Raw genomic sequence first — 16,833 nt, forward strand, 5'->3', positions numbered from 1 at the left:
TTAAGCTTCTATAACCTTAGGTTATTTACAGTCTTTTGGAGTTTGATTTACCCAATGATTTGCATTTTAAAAATTTATGTGAACCACACAAATGTTTTTATTACACTGATGTATTTTAAGCTTTATTAAAATCACAATTATTATATAAGATACCTATATAATATGTAGTACCTATAGGTATGATTAGAGATTTTTATTCAAATGAGCTCTTAGTTTTTCTTCCTGCCGGTTCCAATTGCAACAACTTTCCATTTCTCACAATTTATTGTTTATTATTGTTTAAAATATTCTATCTATAATTAAAAATAATTGGATATTATCCATTCTAGTAAAAGCATTCGTACTTATTTCTCCTTACATCTTTTATGCTAACCAGTGCCATTTATTGTGTACTATTCACACAATGTTTTTTGCATTTGCTCACAGCTATTTTCTTTCAATCTGAAGCACTGAGAGCTCTCTACTTAAAATGTAACTAAATACGTTTTCAGCAAAGCATATAAAGTTTAGAGCAGCTTTAATGCATTTGCCTTTGATTTATTTGTCGTTGCCATTCTGCTGAAAACTATCTGAAATTCTACTTCTAATCCGACCATGCATATTTCATGTTTAATGCATATCATTTACATTTAATTTTATGCATTGAAATTATGCTGCCGAAACGTGAGCATTTCACGGACAATTTCGCAGCGAGTATTTCATTAGTTTTTGGCAACATTTGTTATACGGCCATGCAGTGCATGTTTTATTATCTTTTTGGTGTTTATTAAAATTTGCATTTAATTATTTCGTTTCATTTCATTATTTGCAATTTGTGGCTGCTGCACTTTGCTGCCGATATTAAGTCTGAAACGTTGTAGTTGTAGGACAATTTCAATTATGTTGGGCTTTAATGCAATTGCATAATACCCAAGGGGGCGTGGCCGAAAGTTGTTTTGTCTGTGTGCTTAGTGGAAGTAATTTTTCCGGTGTTTGCGGTTAACTATTTGTAAATCACAAATTGATTCGATCGAATGCCTGATTATGAATTTTCCATTTGCTAATATTGACTTTTCTGTGTGTGGTGCTGTATTTATGAGCATCAATTGCAATTAGCATTCTGCACAGGCTTAGTGACGCATGATTAGAGCTTTATCAATTTCGAATTATTTTATTGATATTAGCACTTAAAGCTGGAGCACTGTTTGTGCTCAAAGGGGGTCCTCTAATCGGGTTTGAAGAGGCTTTGTCACGGGCTTTCCAATTGATAGATTACCGAGAATCTTTTTCATGGTGCTCGTAAATGTGGTTGCAAACGACTGGCTCGGCAAATCAATCAACAATTGCGTTCATTAAAATGACCTCTTTTTGCGCTTTAATTGAATGGAAATAATTGGGTTAAAAGGCTTGAATGTGGAAATGGGACAGTGCCTGATTGAGTTATTGTTTTAAAATCGTATAAATAATATGTATTTTCAAAGCCACACATGTGTTCAAATATGGGCTGTCAATTTATTGTTATTTCCAGGTATCTTTTGTGGGCATTCCCCCCGGGCACTTCGCTCTAACATTTATCTCAAGTATATGCGTACTCATGATTTATTCGGAGTAGCCGGTTGCATTGTTTATCACGGCGATTCCTTATCTCGAGTGGCCCACCAATCATCTTGGCAGCTCATACATGCGTCAGATTAGTATTTACGTTCTGTATTAAACATGTGCTAAATACTTTTTGTTTTAGGCAGAACAACAAATGTTTTTCTGATGCGGGGCGATATTATTGCTGTAAATGTCGGTTCGATTTGGTTCGAGCTGGAACTTTGCATGCTCTTTACATTAGCTTGGCAATAAAGGTTCGGAAGCTATAATTATTTGTATACGGATGCAATCAACGGATTTTTCCCCTCACAAAGAGATGACAATGTAAAATAGGAAATTGATAATTTTAAAATTATTTTTAATTAGTTACTTTAACTTTGGGTTTAAATAGGTTGGATTATACCAAAATTGGTATTTTACATATTAGAATATATGATTTATTCGTCTCAAAGTATTACCAACTATTATTAAAATACAATTTCTTAAAATTTATGCTTTTATACTTCTTAATACAGTTCTAATTAATATTGAAGTATTTGTAGGTTATTAGTATTTCCAATATCGTACAGGGAAATTTTTGTATTTCCTTTTTCAAATCAAATTCACCAACTCACCACGACAATATCATCACTAGCATAGTTCTCAACCTATTTCCCTCCATCAAGGGTTGTGGTTCTCGCTAAGCTCCGATCTAATTAGACCAACTGAACAACGAAACTCACCCTCTTTTGAAGAAAATGCACCCTTAAATATTAATTTATTCCAAAAAAACCAAAATGAGTAATCATAAAATCCAGGCGCGAACGTGTAATTAATATTTATATCATTATAATGTTTACGCTCATATTTTTTGCGTGCCAGACGCCGGCAGGCAGAAATGAACAGGTGTGAACCGGTTGCGCATGCGCAAGGCAGAATAATCAAGTGACACAGCTCACGTGATGACTTCAAGATTACACACAACTTATTCAACCTGTTTTGGAATTTCTGCACTATAATAAACCGAGTTATGTCACCATACTGTTGCTAACAGCTTGGGTAAAAACAAAACAAAGGAGGTCAACAGATATAATGTGACGCCACCAAGTCTGGTGATAAGATCGTGATAAAAAATATCAAACTCATAAATCCATCACCTTTGGAATTTGACATCGTCTGGATAGATTACTGCTTTAAAGTTCGCAGTCATGCTGATTAAGGCATCAAATAAGTAACTCTGGCATGGTTCATTGTGCCTGCTATTAACCCCGGGTATTTCCTATGTCAGACCCGATCCGATACCAACATTCCAGCCAGTTGAATATACTTGGTAAATATAAATAGTCAGCGTTATTTGCGCTTTACTCGCTTCAATTCGCCTCTGGGAAAGGTGAGCAAACAAAGGAAGTGCGAGGGTATGATAACCGCCTGTAATACACTTAATTATAGAGTTCTGAGTAAGCGGGGTCTTTGAACGAGGACCGACCGCTTAGGAAGATAATGATACTGGATTATGAAATAGTTAGGTAATATTTTCAGCCCAAGATAGCAGCTCGGTCGAGTATAACTCTTAAGCAATATATATGATGAAATATAATAGATAAAATTATATAAAAACACAAAACTTAACAAAAACAAACGATAACGTAAAATCTTTTAAATTGTATTATTAAAAATGTAAAAGAATAATAATCTATTCTTAAGACATGATATAAACAACATTTTTTACAAAACAACTAATTCTCATATTTGAAACATTTTTGCAATTTACATTTTTAAAATGGTTTAACTAACGTCGTATTTAATATATTGTTACAATATTATTTTAACTTGGATATATTATAAGGATTGTGTTAAATATTCTGTTTTGGTTATAAATATTAAAAACAACATTTTTAAATGAATATATATATATTATTTTTTAATATCACATATTTTTTTCAGTGTACTAATTCTATTTAAGATGTAAGTTCTCTTTCCTTAAAAACTCAACTTTAAATATTTAGCTTAGAAAAGTTAATTTACATATCCGTATACAATTTAATATATTTCTAGGAAAAATCAAATTAAATTTTCAATAATAGCTGAGAATCCCTTCTAACCCTTTGCATACTCTTTTAATCACCCAAGGAAAAAACCGTTTTCGCCTTTGAGAAACAATCTAGAATCCCCTAACACACTCGACTCCATCCCATCTTCATTGAATATCGAAACCCCTGTCTCCGGTAGATCCCTCATTGGCAACCCTATCGCAACAATCTTTTATCCAAACACAACAAGCCGCATCCTCAACCTCCGACCCCTCGAACAAATGCCGTCAGTTGGCAGAGATGTTTCCCGTGTTCCCGGTTCCCCGGCTCTCCGGTTCCTTTAAGCCAATTTGTAAACCATCAAATCGCGTTAAATGCGCTTTTCCGGTCGCGGCCTCTTTTTCGCTTTTATCTCCGAGTGACTGCCGCAGAGAGGAAAAATCTCATTGTTATTGTTTTGCTTGCTAAACGGAAATGGTTAGGCTGACAGCGGCTGTGTCTGTATCCTTTTCGGCTTTGCACCTCCGACAGGTACAAGGACGACATATGCCTTGATAAGGATGCAATCGTTCGCGCTCCTATCCTGCCAACTTATTGATTTGTTTACTTTTGGGCCCTGCCTTTGTGCGATTCCGTTCTATGAGAACGGAAATTGAAAGGCGGTTTGGGGAACGGATTCCTCATGGAGTTATGCCGGCGTTTTCTGTAACCATTTTTCGCCCTCAAAGCGGATTGTCACCGGGCAAGTATTACCCATACACTATGCTCTTCATGCCTTTTTACGCCCCACCCAAACCTCTATTTGAACTTCCGTCGCAGCACAAACGACCGAAAACCGTGGCCAATGCACTCGGCTCACACACAGTAGCCAGCTTGAAAGGTCGGTTTTGGCCCGGTTCTGTTCATAAAATGTCTGAAAAATGAGCGTGTAATTTACGAGCTGTTTGTCAACAATGCAGGAAAATCTATTTTGTATTTTATTAGTCAAAAGAACCGAAAACTGGAACCGAAACTGACCAGCAGCAGCGGCCTAATGAGGCGTTTTTGATCGCTTCCGCTCGGCAATGAATAAATTTAAATACTCATTAGTCCCGAAAATTGAACAAACCGTCTTAGTGTCACGGGGCGACACAGTGTCTCATTCATTATCCTATTTAATTGAGGAATATACCTAAGAAGGAAGTGAGGAAATGAGGAAGTTCCAGTTGAAATTGGGCTGGTTAGAAATTAAGTGTAAGAATTATGAGGTATATTGATTTTAAATTCCTTTGAAAAACTGTGTGGCTTGAAGTCCTTTAATATATAAAAATTTGTAACTATATATATAAACGTTGTGTTAGAAAATTACTGGAACTGAAATATTTACTAATGTATTTGAGAAACTAAGCGAATAAGGTTACCAAGATAAGAATAGCGAAGCTTTAGTTATATATTATTGATTTCTAATAAAAACACTGAGGAACACTGAACTCCATTCTTAAACCCCCTCTTCAGCAAACTTTCGCCCTGTCATCCAATTTGAAATTCAAAGTTTTCATCACTTTGTTTGCAATAGATTCTTCTATGTGCGGGAATCTTTCACCGCTATCTACCTTTGCGATCTCAAAAATGACTTTGGGATAGTTGGCTTCCTTGTCAACCAGTGGCTTCCTGGCGCTTCTTCCCTGGTCTCCTGGACACACAATCAATCATAATTGTTTCTCAGTTTGTCAACAAACTCATAGTTCGGTGGTGTAGGAGTTCCTGGGTTGTCTCTTATCGCAATGCAACCAGGTTGTGGCGAAGGGTGGCTGGCCACGCCCACTTCCAGCGGCATCAACTAACTTCAGCAAAAAGCCATTGACATTTGTGGGCGGGATTGGGGAGGCGAGGTGGAAGGACTCGCGTTTGCTAGCTTTTGGCGGCGTTGCATATAAAGTTGCAGCAAAAAGCGCACCAAGGGAGCCACAACAATAACGAAGGACGAAGGCTGATAAGCGTTGGAACGGAAGTGGCACACAGACACAGAGGCAGCAGTTGAATGGGAGTGGGTATTTGATACACTTAAAAAAAAACAGGTCGAAGTGAACTTGAATAATGCAGAGATAGCGAATTTATAGAAAAATTGTATGTTTAAGGCAGTTAGAAGTTCAATTTTACTTAGAGTCCAAAATTATGTATCGCTACTGTATTTTTTCTCAAATTATAAAACTGTTTTATATAGTTTTCTTAATTACAACTCAAATTTTAAAAAATATTTTTTATAATCTGATCCAATTTCCCAATTTATTTATTATCTTATGAGTACATTTAATAATTTAGTTATAAAAAGGTCTGAAACTAGTCATTATTTGTGAGTTTTATTTGAGATACAATACAATAAAAATTTGAGATACAAATACAACAATCATGTGGTCAAACTTGTTGATAAAATTATTATTTTCAGTCGTAGGAAAAAACCAAAACATTCTTTTCTTTATGGATGATAAAATATCATATATCCTTTTGAAAGCATGCAGCATTACCAATGACTTTACTGCTCGCTTATTTAAAAAATATGGTTCTTGGCTTAGAGATTTTTTCAAGTGTATGGACTAACGTGTGACAAAGAAAAAATCGTTTGGCAGCCGAGGATGGGCAACGCAACAGTTTGCCAGGGGATATTGACGGACCAAAGTCGCGTTGAGTTGCTATCAATGGCATTGGAGGAATTCCCCAGTGTGTCCTGCGTGGCAGCAAAGCATGAAAACCCGATTACGCTCGGTTGATATGCAAGGACCTTCCTTCCCTCCGTGTTCCCCACCACCCTTAAATACACCATTATATATATACATTACATGGACATATCTGTGCAGTCGACGACGAACGAGAAGAAGAAGGCATCGCGTTAACATATGATTGTCGTCTGCCTCGCCCAAACATAAAAAGGGATAAAGGATAACGAAGCGCAAATTTCAAATAATCATGAATATTACATGAGCTGCAAAAGTAGACAAACGCCACACACACATGGAGGCCAGAGCTCCTGTTCCCTCCTTCGGAACCTCCTCCTTCTTGGCGGCGATTTATATGAAAATCATTCACACGTTCCAAATTATTTATTAATGTCTATGCAAAATTGTGAGAGTCCAGGGACCCGGGCGGGGGGCTGGAAAGTGCCACAGTTAAAGAGGGTTAAAACTGCTCAGAAGTCAGGACTTGACAGTTTTTCTTGTTTAATTTCCCGGTTTTTTGGGCTTGCAGAGTACGCCTGGACTTTGACAAGGGGTTGCAGCTGGAAAACGTTTTAGAAATCGATTCCTAACTTTTGAATTTATAGATGAATAGACTAGGATTCATTTTGTAAACGAGTATAGCCTAATAACATATATGAGTGATTCTTTGTGAAACGTATCTAGATTTTCTTTATGGTCTCAAAACGGTTTCATATTTTTATCACGATATTATACCATTTATACAGGATTTTAAAAATATTAAAAAAATTTATCCATTTGACAGAAGCAAAGATATGGCGATGTCTTTTTTTTGTTAAGATTGTGTATAACTTTAAATTACATGGTGTAGAAAATAAAAAAAAAATCTCCTTAATTATTATTTTTGCCAACCTTTCAGATAAAAATAACTCCCATAACAGTTCCCAAGCAACTTATAGGCCAAACTTAAAAAAAAAATATTCAATCGCGGTTTTCTGCAAATCGGCATTTTTAATTTTTATAAAAAATTAGTATAATGTTCTATACATAATCCTTGTTGAACCCTACAAATTTTGACGTGGGACCTCCATGGGTTTCCCCAGAATTAATTAAAGCAGTTTATATTAAATCAAAATCAAAGCAGTCTTTTCTTGTTATTATTTTTAAATTATGATGTAACGAACTGTTTTCGACCGTTCTACGCTCTACTTAAACGACGCGACTAACCCAGAGATATTGTTTTATATTTATGTTGCATAGCAGCCCGTGACCCATGAAAATGCAAGATACCCGATTGGGACAAATCGGTAAACTTTATTGTTTGTCTTGGGCTGGTAGAATTAATTTTTTTATTGGATAAAAAAATAAATGAATATAAAAATAAAATAAAATGAGGAAGTGGGCTTAGTGCATTTGAAACACTGCGAATGCGAAAGTTTTTATGATTTTTTTTATTGAATGGATTAATGCACCGGTTTTTGAAAATTTTCATATTGCTATTGATCAGAATTTTAAAGCACAATTAAAAACGATTCCGTAGATTTTACTTTTAAATGGAAGCCCACTTTCTCATTTTATTTTATTTTTATATTCATTTATTTTTTTATCCAATAAAAAAATTAATTCTACCAGCCCAAGACAAACAATAAAGTTTACCGATTTGTCCCAATCGGGTATCTTGCATTTTCATGGGTCACGGGCTGCTATGCAACATAAATATAAAACAATATCTCTGGGTTAGTCGCGTCGTTTAAGTAGAGCGTAGAACGGTCGAAAACAGTTCGTTACATCATAATTTAAAAATAATAACAAGAAAAGACTGCTTTGATTTTGATTTAATATAAACTGCTTTAATTAATTCTGGGGAAACCCATGGAGGTCCCACGTCAAAATTTGTAGGGTTCAACAAGGATTATGTATAGAACATTATACTAATTTTTTATAAAAATTAAAAATGCCGATTTGCAGAAAACCGCGATTGAATATTTTTTTTTTAAGTTTGGCCTATAAGTTGCTTGGGAACTGTTATGGGAGTTATTTTTATCTGAAAGGTTGGCAAAAATAATAATTAAGGAGATTTTTTTTTTATTTTCTACACCATGTAATTTAAAGTTATACACAATCTAAACATAAAAAAGACATCGCCATATCTTTTCTTCTGTCAAATGGATAAATTTTTTTAATATTTTTAAAATCCTGTATAAATGGTATAATATCGTGATAAAAATATGAAACCGTTTTGAGACCATAAAGAAAATCTCGATACGTTTCACAAAGAATCACTCATATATAATATAATATATATAATTAATTATATTTGTGGTTTAAGCAAACCTTAAACCTTTATTTCTCAGCTTAAAACTACGTTCTAGGAAAATTTTTAAATAAGCTTAAATATAAATATACCTAAATGTAATAGATTATTTTTTGGAACGTCTTAAGTGGAACGTATTATCTTTAAATGGTATGATAATGCAAAAACCTGTGAATTTTAAGGAAAGGATTATTATAATTTTTTGTTTTTAAAAGAAAACAACTTTTTTTTTGCATAAATTGTACTATTCAGAAAGTACATTCATGTGAAACCATTTTATTATGCATGATGAAATAATAAATCGTATTAAATTTGTTCTTAACTGAAATCCGTTTTAATCTCTGGACTTACTGTCATTACTTAAAGGCATTTAAATCCCATAGCCTATGAATGATATTCCTTCCCGCTCCCACGCACAGGTAACTTTTGCCAAAGAGAATTCGAGACAGCTTGACTGATATCCTCCTCTGCTTGTGAGCGTGTGTATCTGTGTGCGAGCTTAAGAGTATCTGCGAGTGCCCGTAAGTCCTTGTGTGCGTGTGTCGAAAGAGAAGCCGCGGCAATGAGCTTGCAATAATGTGATAAGCGCAACGGAAATGAAAACAAGAATAAATGCAAGTGCAAACCGGCGATGACAGTGGCATAAAAAAGGAGCAGAGTGTAAGTGCCGGCAACAACAACCAAAGCTGCAACAACAAAGGCGAGCCACAACAAAGACTGAGCACTTAAAAGCCATGCGAAGGCGCCAGCGTCGACATCACACAGGTACACTGAGAAAAATAATCCCCATGCAAAATAGTAATTGCCAAAACCTTTTTTGAATGTCTTGTTATATATTAAATATTTTATATAAATGTAATCGAAATTTGCAAGCCAAGTTCTTAAAAGAAAATATGAAATCTTTGGAAATTGATTCGGTTTTTGTGGGTTGTAAGTTATAACTTGTAACCCCTGCAAGATATTAAAGATCTTTAAAATCTATACATTCTCTTTGTTTAATTTTAATAACTTAATTTTATTAAATAAAAAGCACACAGTAATCTTTTAGGCTGTGAAATATTGATATATTTAATATTTTTCTTTTTTCAAATAGATTACATGCATATAAATTGCATATATGTAGTCAAACAATATTTGTTGTCAGATAGTAATAGATAGTAATTAGAAATAAGTTTTAATTTAGTTCCTTTTAGGGTCGAAAAAAATAAATACTTTTTTTCCGTGCAGTGTCAGCGGGACGAATTGAAAAAGGCGGTGCAATGAGGAGCTGCCGTCATCAGGCAGTCAGGCAATAAAAGCAAAATTGCCATTGGAGCCAAAACCCCCTGGATTTCCACTCCCCCTAGCCCCCTTAACCCCTTGTGGCCCTCCCCCTCCCATCACATGTGGCGCTTTTGCCTCAATTATTTTTATTGGTTCGGCGCAAAAATTTACGTTGCATACTTTGCAGCGCCGCCTGGCATGGCGTTAATTTCGTTATGGAAAATTGCAACGACTTGACATGTGAGCGTGCGATGGGGAACCGGATGACGGGGATCGGGAAAGCCAGATGGAAGTGGGGGATATGAGGGACAGGCACCGAGAAAAATACTTCTTGTTTTACATTCTGGAATCATAATTTGTGTAGTTGGATAAAATAACTCAAGATTCTGATGTCTGCTAGAGAACTTTTCAATAAAAAACATTTCTCAAGAAATTATTAGATTGAGGATATTTCATATTTATATTTTGGTTTGATTATTTTCCTGCTCATTATCAGTGTACCTATTAAGACTTGTATATTGACGACTTTTCTTTCTCTTTTCTTTTTTCTAACTTCACTTGCATCGAAATAGATCCCGATTTTCCCCAGTGTACTAGAACCTGAGGAAAAGCGGAAAATGGGAACCTGCACCATGGTGTAAGGGAGCCGACAATGCGGCGCCACTGCATACAATTGAGCTTAATATTGAAAACTTTTGAGTATCTTAATTAAAGGTTAAGTGTGTGTGAGCCTTTTCAAAAAGAGAATGGTGAAAGAGCTCGAATTATGGTAATTTGTGTTGAAAGGCTGCTAAGTGGGCAATTGAAACGGCTGAATGGGCGCAAGATTTACGGCCAAAGCAGAAGGAGCGTTTAATGCCAATTAAGGAGCTGTTGCCAAATGTTGGTTAAATAATTCAACTCTTTCGAGTTTACTCTGATTTAAGCAGTGTTAATTAATTAACGTGAATCCAATGACTTACCTTCGCTCAGCATTGCTACTCCCACTGACACAATAATTAATCCATTAATTCAATTTAACTCGATGCGCAGTCAAAATTTATTTATTGACCACTTTAACTGGCACTGCTCAGTCATTTATAATCCAAAAGGTCGTATAAAAGAAGTGCATAGGTAAATAAATTGAACATTATTTATCAAAATGAATGACACTACGGCCAACCCGCAGCAATTTGCATTTATTCTATAATTACACAACAAAAGCAATTAAATTCAACTTAATCAAATTGCAAATTGACAGCTTCAAATGCAGAATCGCCCCTCGATAAAACAAATGCAATTGACCTGAATTTCAAATTGCAAGTATCGAGCACGATTTTACCTCCTCCCTTGAACCAGTATCGAACATCTTTCACTGCCGAAGCCCAATCAATAATCGAACGTGTGAAGGGAGATATAGCAGATTGATGACAAAAATTTGAGGGACTCAAGAAAATGGTTGCTTGAAGTGGCCCGCGTTAATAAAAAATGTAAATTATATGCACAATTTGAACAAAGAAATCCAACACAATAAATACAAATTAGATGAAATGTCAAGGCAAGGACAGGGCAAGTGGATTACATGGGAACTGTTCGCTGGGGTGAACCAAAAGTGATAGAGCCTATTACAATATATATTCAATAAGGTTGAGAGTTACATCTTATAGTTTATTTTTTATCATACAATTTTCATTATATGGATATTATTTTTTAGCAGATTTGTTTCTACAATATAAAAACCATTCACTTATATATAAACTATATATATATAAATTTAAAATCATAATGTGAAAACGCAGGTCTTTCTAGTACCGAAATGCTTCATTTTTACATAAACTCTGATTTAATGTTAAATATTATAAAATCGAACTAAATCTATTTCCTATTATAGCTTGGTGTATTAAAGTCAAGTTAAGGTCCCACCCAAAAGCATTGTCATGCTTCCTCGCTGGCTAAAACATGGCGCCAATCCAATCCGCCTGCCCGAGTCCTGACCAAGTACAAGTTTCAAACTCACGTAGGACGTCGTGACCCCCCTCCCCTGAGAAAATCCTGCGAAAAGCCATCTCCACTCCCAATCCTTGATGTCTGCTGTTATCGCTGAGGGCGATATTTTCAATGCGCTGTCGGTAAAAACTACGCACTTTTAGTTGGTCGCCTCTGTCCGCCGATGTTTTCAGCGAGTTGTCTGCCGTTTTTTCGCTTTTTTTTTGCTCTTCTCACTAGCCAAAGGCGGGACATGAATATTTTAAAGAACTCGCAGGACTCATCGCAAGATTGAGACGATGTTTTAGATGTTAGATGGCGAGCGAGGAGATGCAGGAGCCGCGCACACGCACAATGAATAATTTAAGGACCCCGAAGACAGACGGGTCCTGGCATCATCAAATAAATGCCAAATGAGCAATCAAAGTGCCATGAAAGACTAACTAAGCAGAGCCACCGACTGATGAGCAGCTGTAAAAAATGATGTACACGAATTATCGGGACAGTGGGTGGTTTTGGCTGTTGTGGGGGGTTTTCCGTGTTTTTGGTGGGGTTTCCAGCCAAGTGGGCGCTGTTTTGGTCCGCAAATGAAGCGCGTAAACAGCAAATAAAGTTGGGAGAAATTTTTACGCATTTTGGCTTGCATAAATATTAAAAAGTTTTTTTTCGGTTCCTTAGCGCGGAGTAGAAATCTGTGTACCTACTTTTAAGGTATGTATATTTTTATAACGTGAAATTTGGGGAATAATGGCCAACCAGAATTTATAAAAAATGTAATTCTTAACCTAAATATTTTCTGAAAAATAATTGAGAATGCAAAATGAGAAAAAAGTATAGTTACTTTTACGTTTTATATCACGATTAAGAAATATTGATATTCTTAACCAAATTATTAATTGAAACAACGGGCTTATTTAATAATTAAATATTAAACACGTTTAATTAATTTATGAATTTAAGATACCTTGTTGAATTATTATTTCAGTTTTTACTCGTTTTTCTAATTCCCCAAAAAAAAATCGATCTTTTATTGTAACAAAGAACTTATTTCAGTATCCACTTGGCAAATTTGCTAAGAAATTTTAAAGTGGCCTACGCACCGAAGACAAAAGAAAATAGCTGGGAAAACTGAATTATAGATTCAACTCTAGGCGAAGAACTTGGCATGCGCCGCTCCTTGCTGGAAGACAAAAACTTATTATACGCCCGGGCTTTTGCCGCATCAGCTGGGGCCCGTTGGGTGGTTGGGTGTTTGGATGGGTGGCAAGTGGGGGCTGCACTCACAGCCCCGTATTGTCGATACATAAGCAATTGGTATGTACAACTGCGCCTCCTGGCTTTCCGCTTTTCCCACCACTTCCCCCGGCGACCCGAGAGAGAAATGCGGTTATGAATTCCTGAACAGAAAAGTCGGGGGGCAAAAGCATCGACTGCAGTCGCTTCGCACAAGAGGCTGAAGTTTTTTATTAAAACTTGTGCAGCGAAATGAGCGTCAGGCTAAATAAAATATACATATAAAAGAAAAAAAATCGGAAAGTTTCATAAAACATTTGTGACTTTGCGCAATTTTTATGGCTCTCAACTTTAAGTTGCCCGTGTGGGCCAAATGGAGAATAAGGAACAGGGGCATTAACTAGGCAACTATTGGACGGGGAGGTCTACAAGACCCGGGCACGTTTTGTGGCCACAGTTCGAAACGAAAGTGGAAGAATTTATTGCACTGACACACTAAGATGCTTCTTATGTTGTTATCGAAATGGGCCAAATGCGCTCAGGCGAATAAATTGAATGTACCCCACCGTGAGGTAGATAGAAAGAAATATATTGTCTAGGTTAGTGGAATACGTAGGGGGATTATTGATCTTGAGTTGGTGTGGATAAAAAAGTGGATTGTATCAGGGAATTTTTAAGAAATTCAATAGAGCTTGAAATATTGGTAAGTTATGCGGAAGTTGTATTGCTCTTTACCCACTAACTAAACTAAAACTAACTTCCAGACAAATATTTTGTATAGCTTTCGAAAACAACACAGTTGCTCTTCGCAAACGTCATCGCTTTTAATTAAACACACGTTCATTGACTTAAATGGGCGTAACAAAACCCTATTTATGTGCACTTTGAACCTCTCATCTGTGCTTACTCACAATTGTCTGAAATATCGTTTCGGTTGTTAAGTTGAAATGCCAGAGCACAAAAGCACACCAGAAATCGACAGATACCATGGCTGAAATGCAACAACTTAAGCTTTTGGCAGCCGCACAATGCACAAATCCCAGTTTCGGCTTAAATGCCAAACAAATTTTGCAACAAATTCTGCCGTTATCGAAATGACCCATTGACTGCTCTGCATTTTGGCTCACACACACTCCTACCCAAACACCAATACAGGCGCAAACAAACACTCTCGAACCCATATCGCTCTAATGAAACGCAATATCTTCGAGACAATGCTAATTGCCAACGATGCAAACAGAAGCTGCATTGAGCGCAGCATATGCAACCGAATTATCGGGAGAAATTCTAGTGTCCCTGCACTGAGAAAAAATATGTCAATTTATTTGAATAGTTTTAAATGTTATAATACAATTTTCTTATGAAAAGTGGGTATAACTTCAAGCTGTAAAGTAAAGGTTATGGTTCTTTTATAACATATATACAAAGTTTTTAAATACTTAAGCTAAGATTATGTTTAATTTATACTGCAAATATTTTTCAAGTTTATTTGCGTCAATTGTTTTAATCAAGTTTTAAAATGAATCATTTTTAAGTTTAAAATATAATTCTTTTTATGACATTTTATATTCTTTACTTTAAGCTTAAAATTTAAAACTGTAATCCCACATTCAAAATAAGTTCATTTTTTTCGGTGGCTTTGTGCGAGTGTGGCTGGTTTGTTTATGTGTAAATGTTTGTGTATAAGCATTCATTCCTCTGAACGTTTCGTTAACTTGGCCAAAAGCCAATTTTCGGCCAAAACGCATGCCAAATTTGCCAAAAACGGAGCGAAACGAAATAAGAGAAATAGCTAAATATTGTATGATATCGATGAGGCAGGCAGTTCTGCAGAGCAACTCCCCAACACACAGAAGCCCCTTCGTGTTATTCGAAAAGTAGTTCAGCAATGGCAGCAAAGCGCACTGACAGGCCATTGAAATGCATTTTTATACCCTGTGGTTTTCGAGGGGTCAATGATGTTTAGAGACTCTTTATAGAGCGGTGTACGTTATTATGTTACATTATATAGAAAATATATATAAGAAAGTAATTTTTATAATAACTTAAAGGGGTTTTTCATAATTAATTATTATAATTATTATTATTCATATAGTACTACTTTTGTAATTCATCAGATATGTAATGCTTATTTTATTTTCAGAAGGGTTCCAATTGTAAACTTGTTGGTTCTGGACACTTTAAATATAACTTGATTAATATGCATTTAACATTATTCATTATGGCCGACGGCAGAAGAGGGTATGTAGCCTTTTCAAATCTTGAACATCCCTCCGGCTGCTCGTTTATTGTTGCCATTTATGGGATATTCGTGAAATATGACTCCAGTTATCCACTGGCAAGGGAGAACTTGCCTGACTTTGCCGCCTCCCCGGGGCCAATCAATATCTCATGGCAGCCCAAAAGTATGCAAACGAGCCCCCAAACAAAAGCTTCGATGATAGAACTTGGACTGCACTCACCTGCAGTTGCATCGTGGGCGGTGGCACTGCCACCCTGTTCCACCTGATTTAGGCCCTCCACGCTGGACCGCGTCTTTTTGCCACGCCAAACGCTGACGCCACAGCACTCGGCGCAGCAGCAGAAGACAAAGCCCAGGATGAGCAGGATCCAGGCGGATACCATGAGGACTATGGTGGAGGTGGACCTATAGCTGTAGTTCTCCTCCCCCAAAAGAACCAGAACACTCTCCGCCGTGAGATTGGCATGGGTCGCACTGCCATTTGCATGGAAATCCAGCAATCCGGCCTCCAAGGTCGGTCCATAAAAGCCGTCGACATTGGCCAAAGCCGCGTAACTACTGCCCACCGTATGCAGATATGGTTGCACTTTGGTCAAACGCACCACTGTGTAATTAGCCATGATTGCACCACTCACTCACTCAATCAATCAATCACCTTAACAGTTTATTATAAACCGAATTTGGCACGAAAACCAATATACTGAGCCGCCAAACGTGACCGTTTCTTTGGTAACCCGCCAACAAACTGAACTAGTTGGACTGTTCTACGATTATTCCATATATTATTTATTTTGTCCCTTCGGTTTTTCGCTTTTAGATTTCGGATCTCGGTTTGGTGTGTGGAAAACAGCGACAATAGCTGGCGACTGAACCGCGGCTCGAAAAGATTGTTTTAATGCCCGCAATCTACGTTATCACATTGTGTATTTAAGCAGATAGATCGAGCGAAGTGACAGAATCTCGTCTCTTGTTTAAACAATATTGTACGCGTGTTAACGCCTGCCTGCCAGTTTTTGTTTTGTTATTTTTTAGACAGGTCTGTTTCAGCGTATTCCTCTCGCGGATTTTTGACCGACTTTTGTTTACCAGCGAGAGCCGCAGTTATAGTGGTTCATTCTCAGCCCGATCGGCTGTGGTGGGTCTCTCCCTGGGCCCGTGGTAAAGCTCTGTTCTGGAGAATGGCCAGAAGCTTTCAGCAATTCTTTAAGGAGATTCTACTGTGTATTGATCTTTAGTTATTTATTATTCACTATTGACATCGATTTATCAAAAAGGTTTGTTAAAAATAAAAATAGCTGTTTTAGGTTTTTAGAATATATTTTATTAGGTATATTATGCTGATTATACAGTATTATATAATAGCATAGCTTGCATGCCCTAGCAGTGTTATAAAATATTATTTTTTTAAAAAACAAATTATTTGTCACTACCGTACGAGTTTTTTTAAATTCTTAGCCTTGTCTTATATTTTTTAATGACCCTAGTTTACGTTTTTATAATTAATAAGACATACGAAACATTTTAATATTCGTTACTTTACCAACAGCTTTTTATAGC

General features: G+C 36.4%; 1 protein-coding gene across 1 annotated transcript in view; it reads right to left on the reverse strand.

Annotated features, from left to right (window-relative positions):
• The window catches only part of LOC119552811, a 42,530-nt gene extending 26,448 nt beyond the window's left edge, over window positions 1-16,082 (reverse strand). Inside the window, exon 1 of the mRNA XM_037862654.1 lies at window positions 15,497-16,082. Coding sequence (XP_037718582.1) covers window positions 15,497-15,896 — 400 coding nt within the window. The 5' untranslated portion in view covers window positions 15,897-16,082. The remainder of the gene's footprint in view (window positions 1-15,496) is intronic.
• Window positions 16,083-16,833: the final 751 nt, after the last annotated feature.

Source organism: Drosophila subpulchrella, chromosome 3L (genome assembly GCF_014743375.2).
Source record: "Drosophila subpulchrella strain 33 F10 #4 breed RU33 chromosome 3L, RU_Dsub_v1.1 Primary Assembly, whole genome shotgun sequence".
Lineage (NCBI taxonomy): Eukaryota > Metazoa > Arthropoda > Insecta > Diptera > Drosophilidae > Drosophila > Drosophila subpulchrella.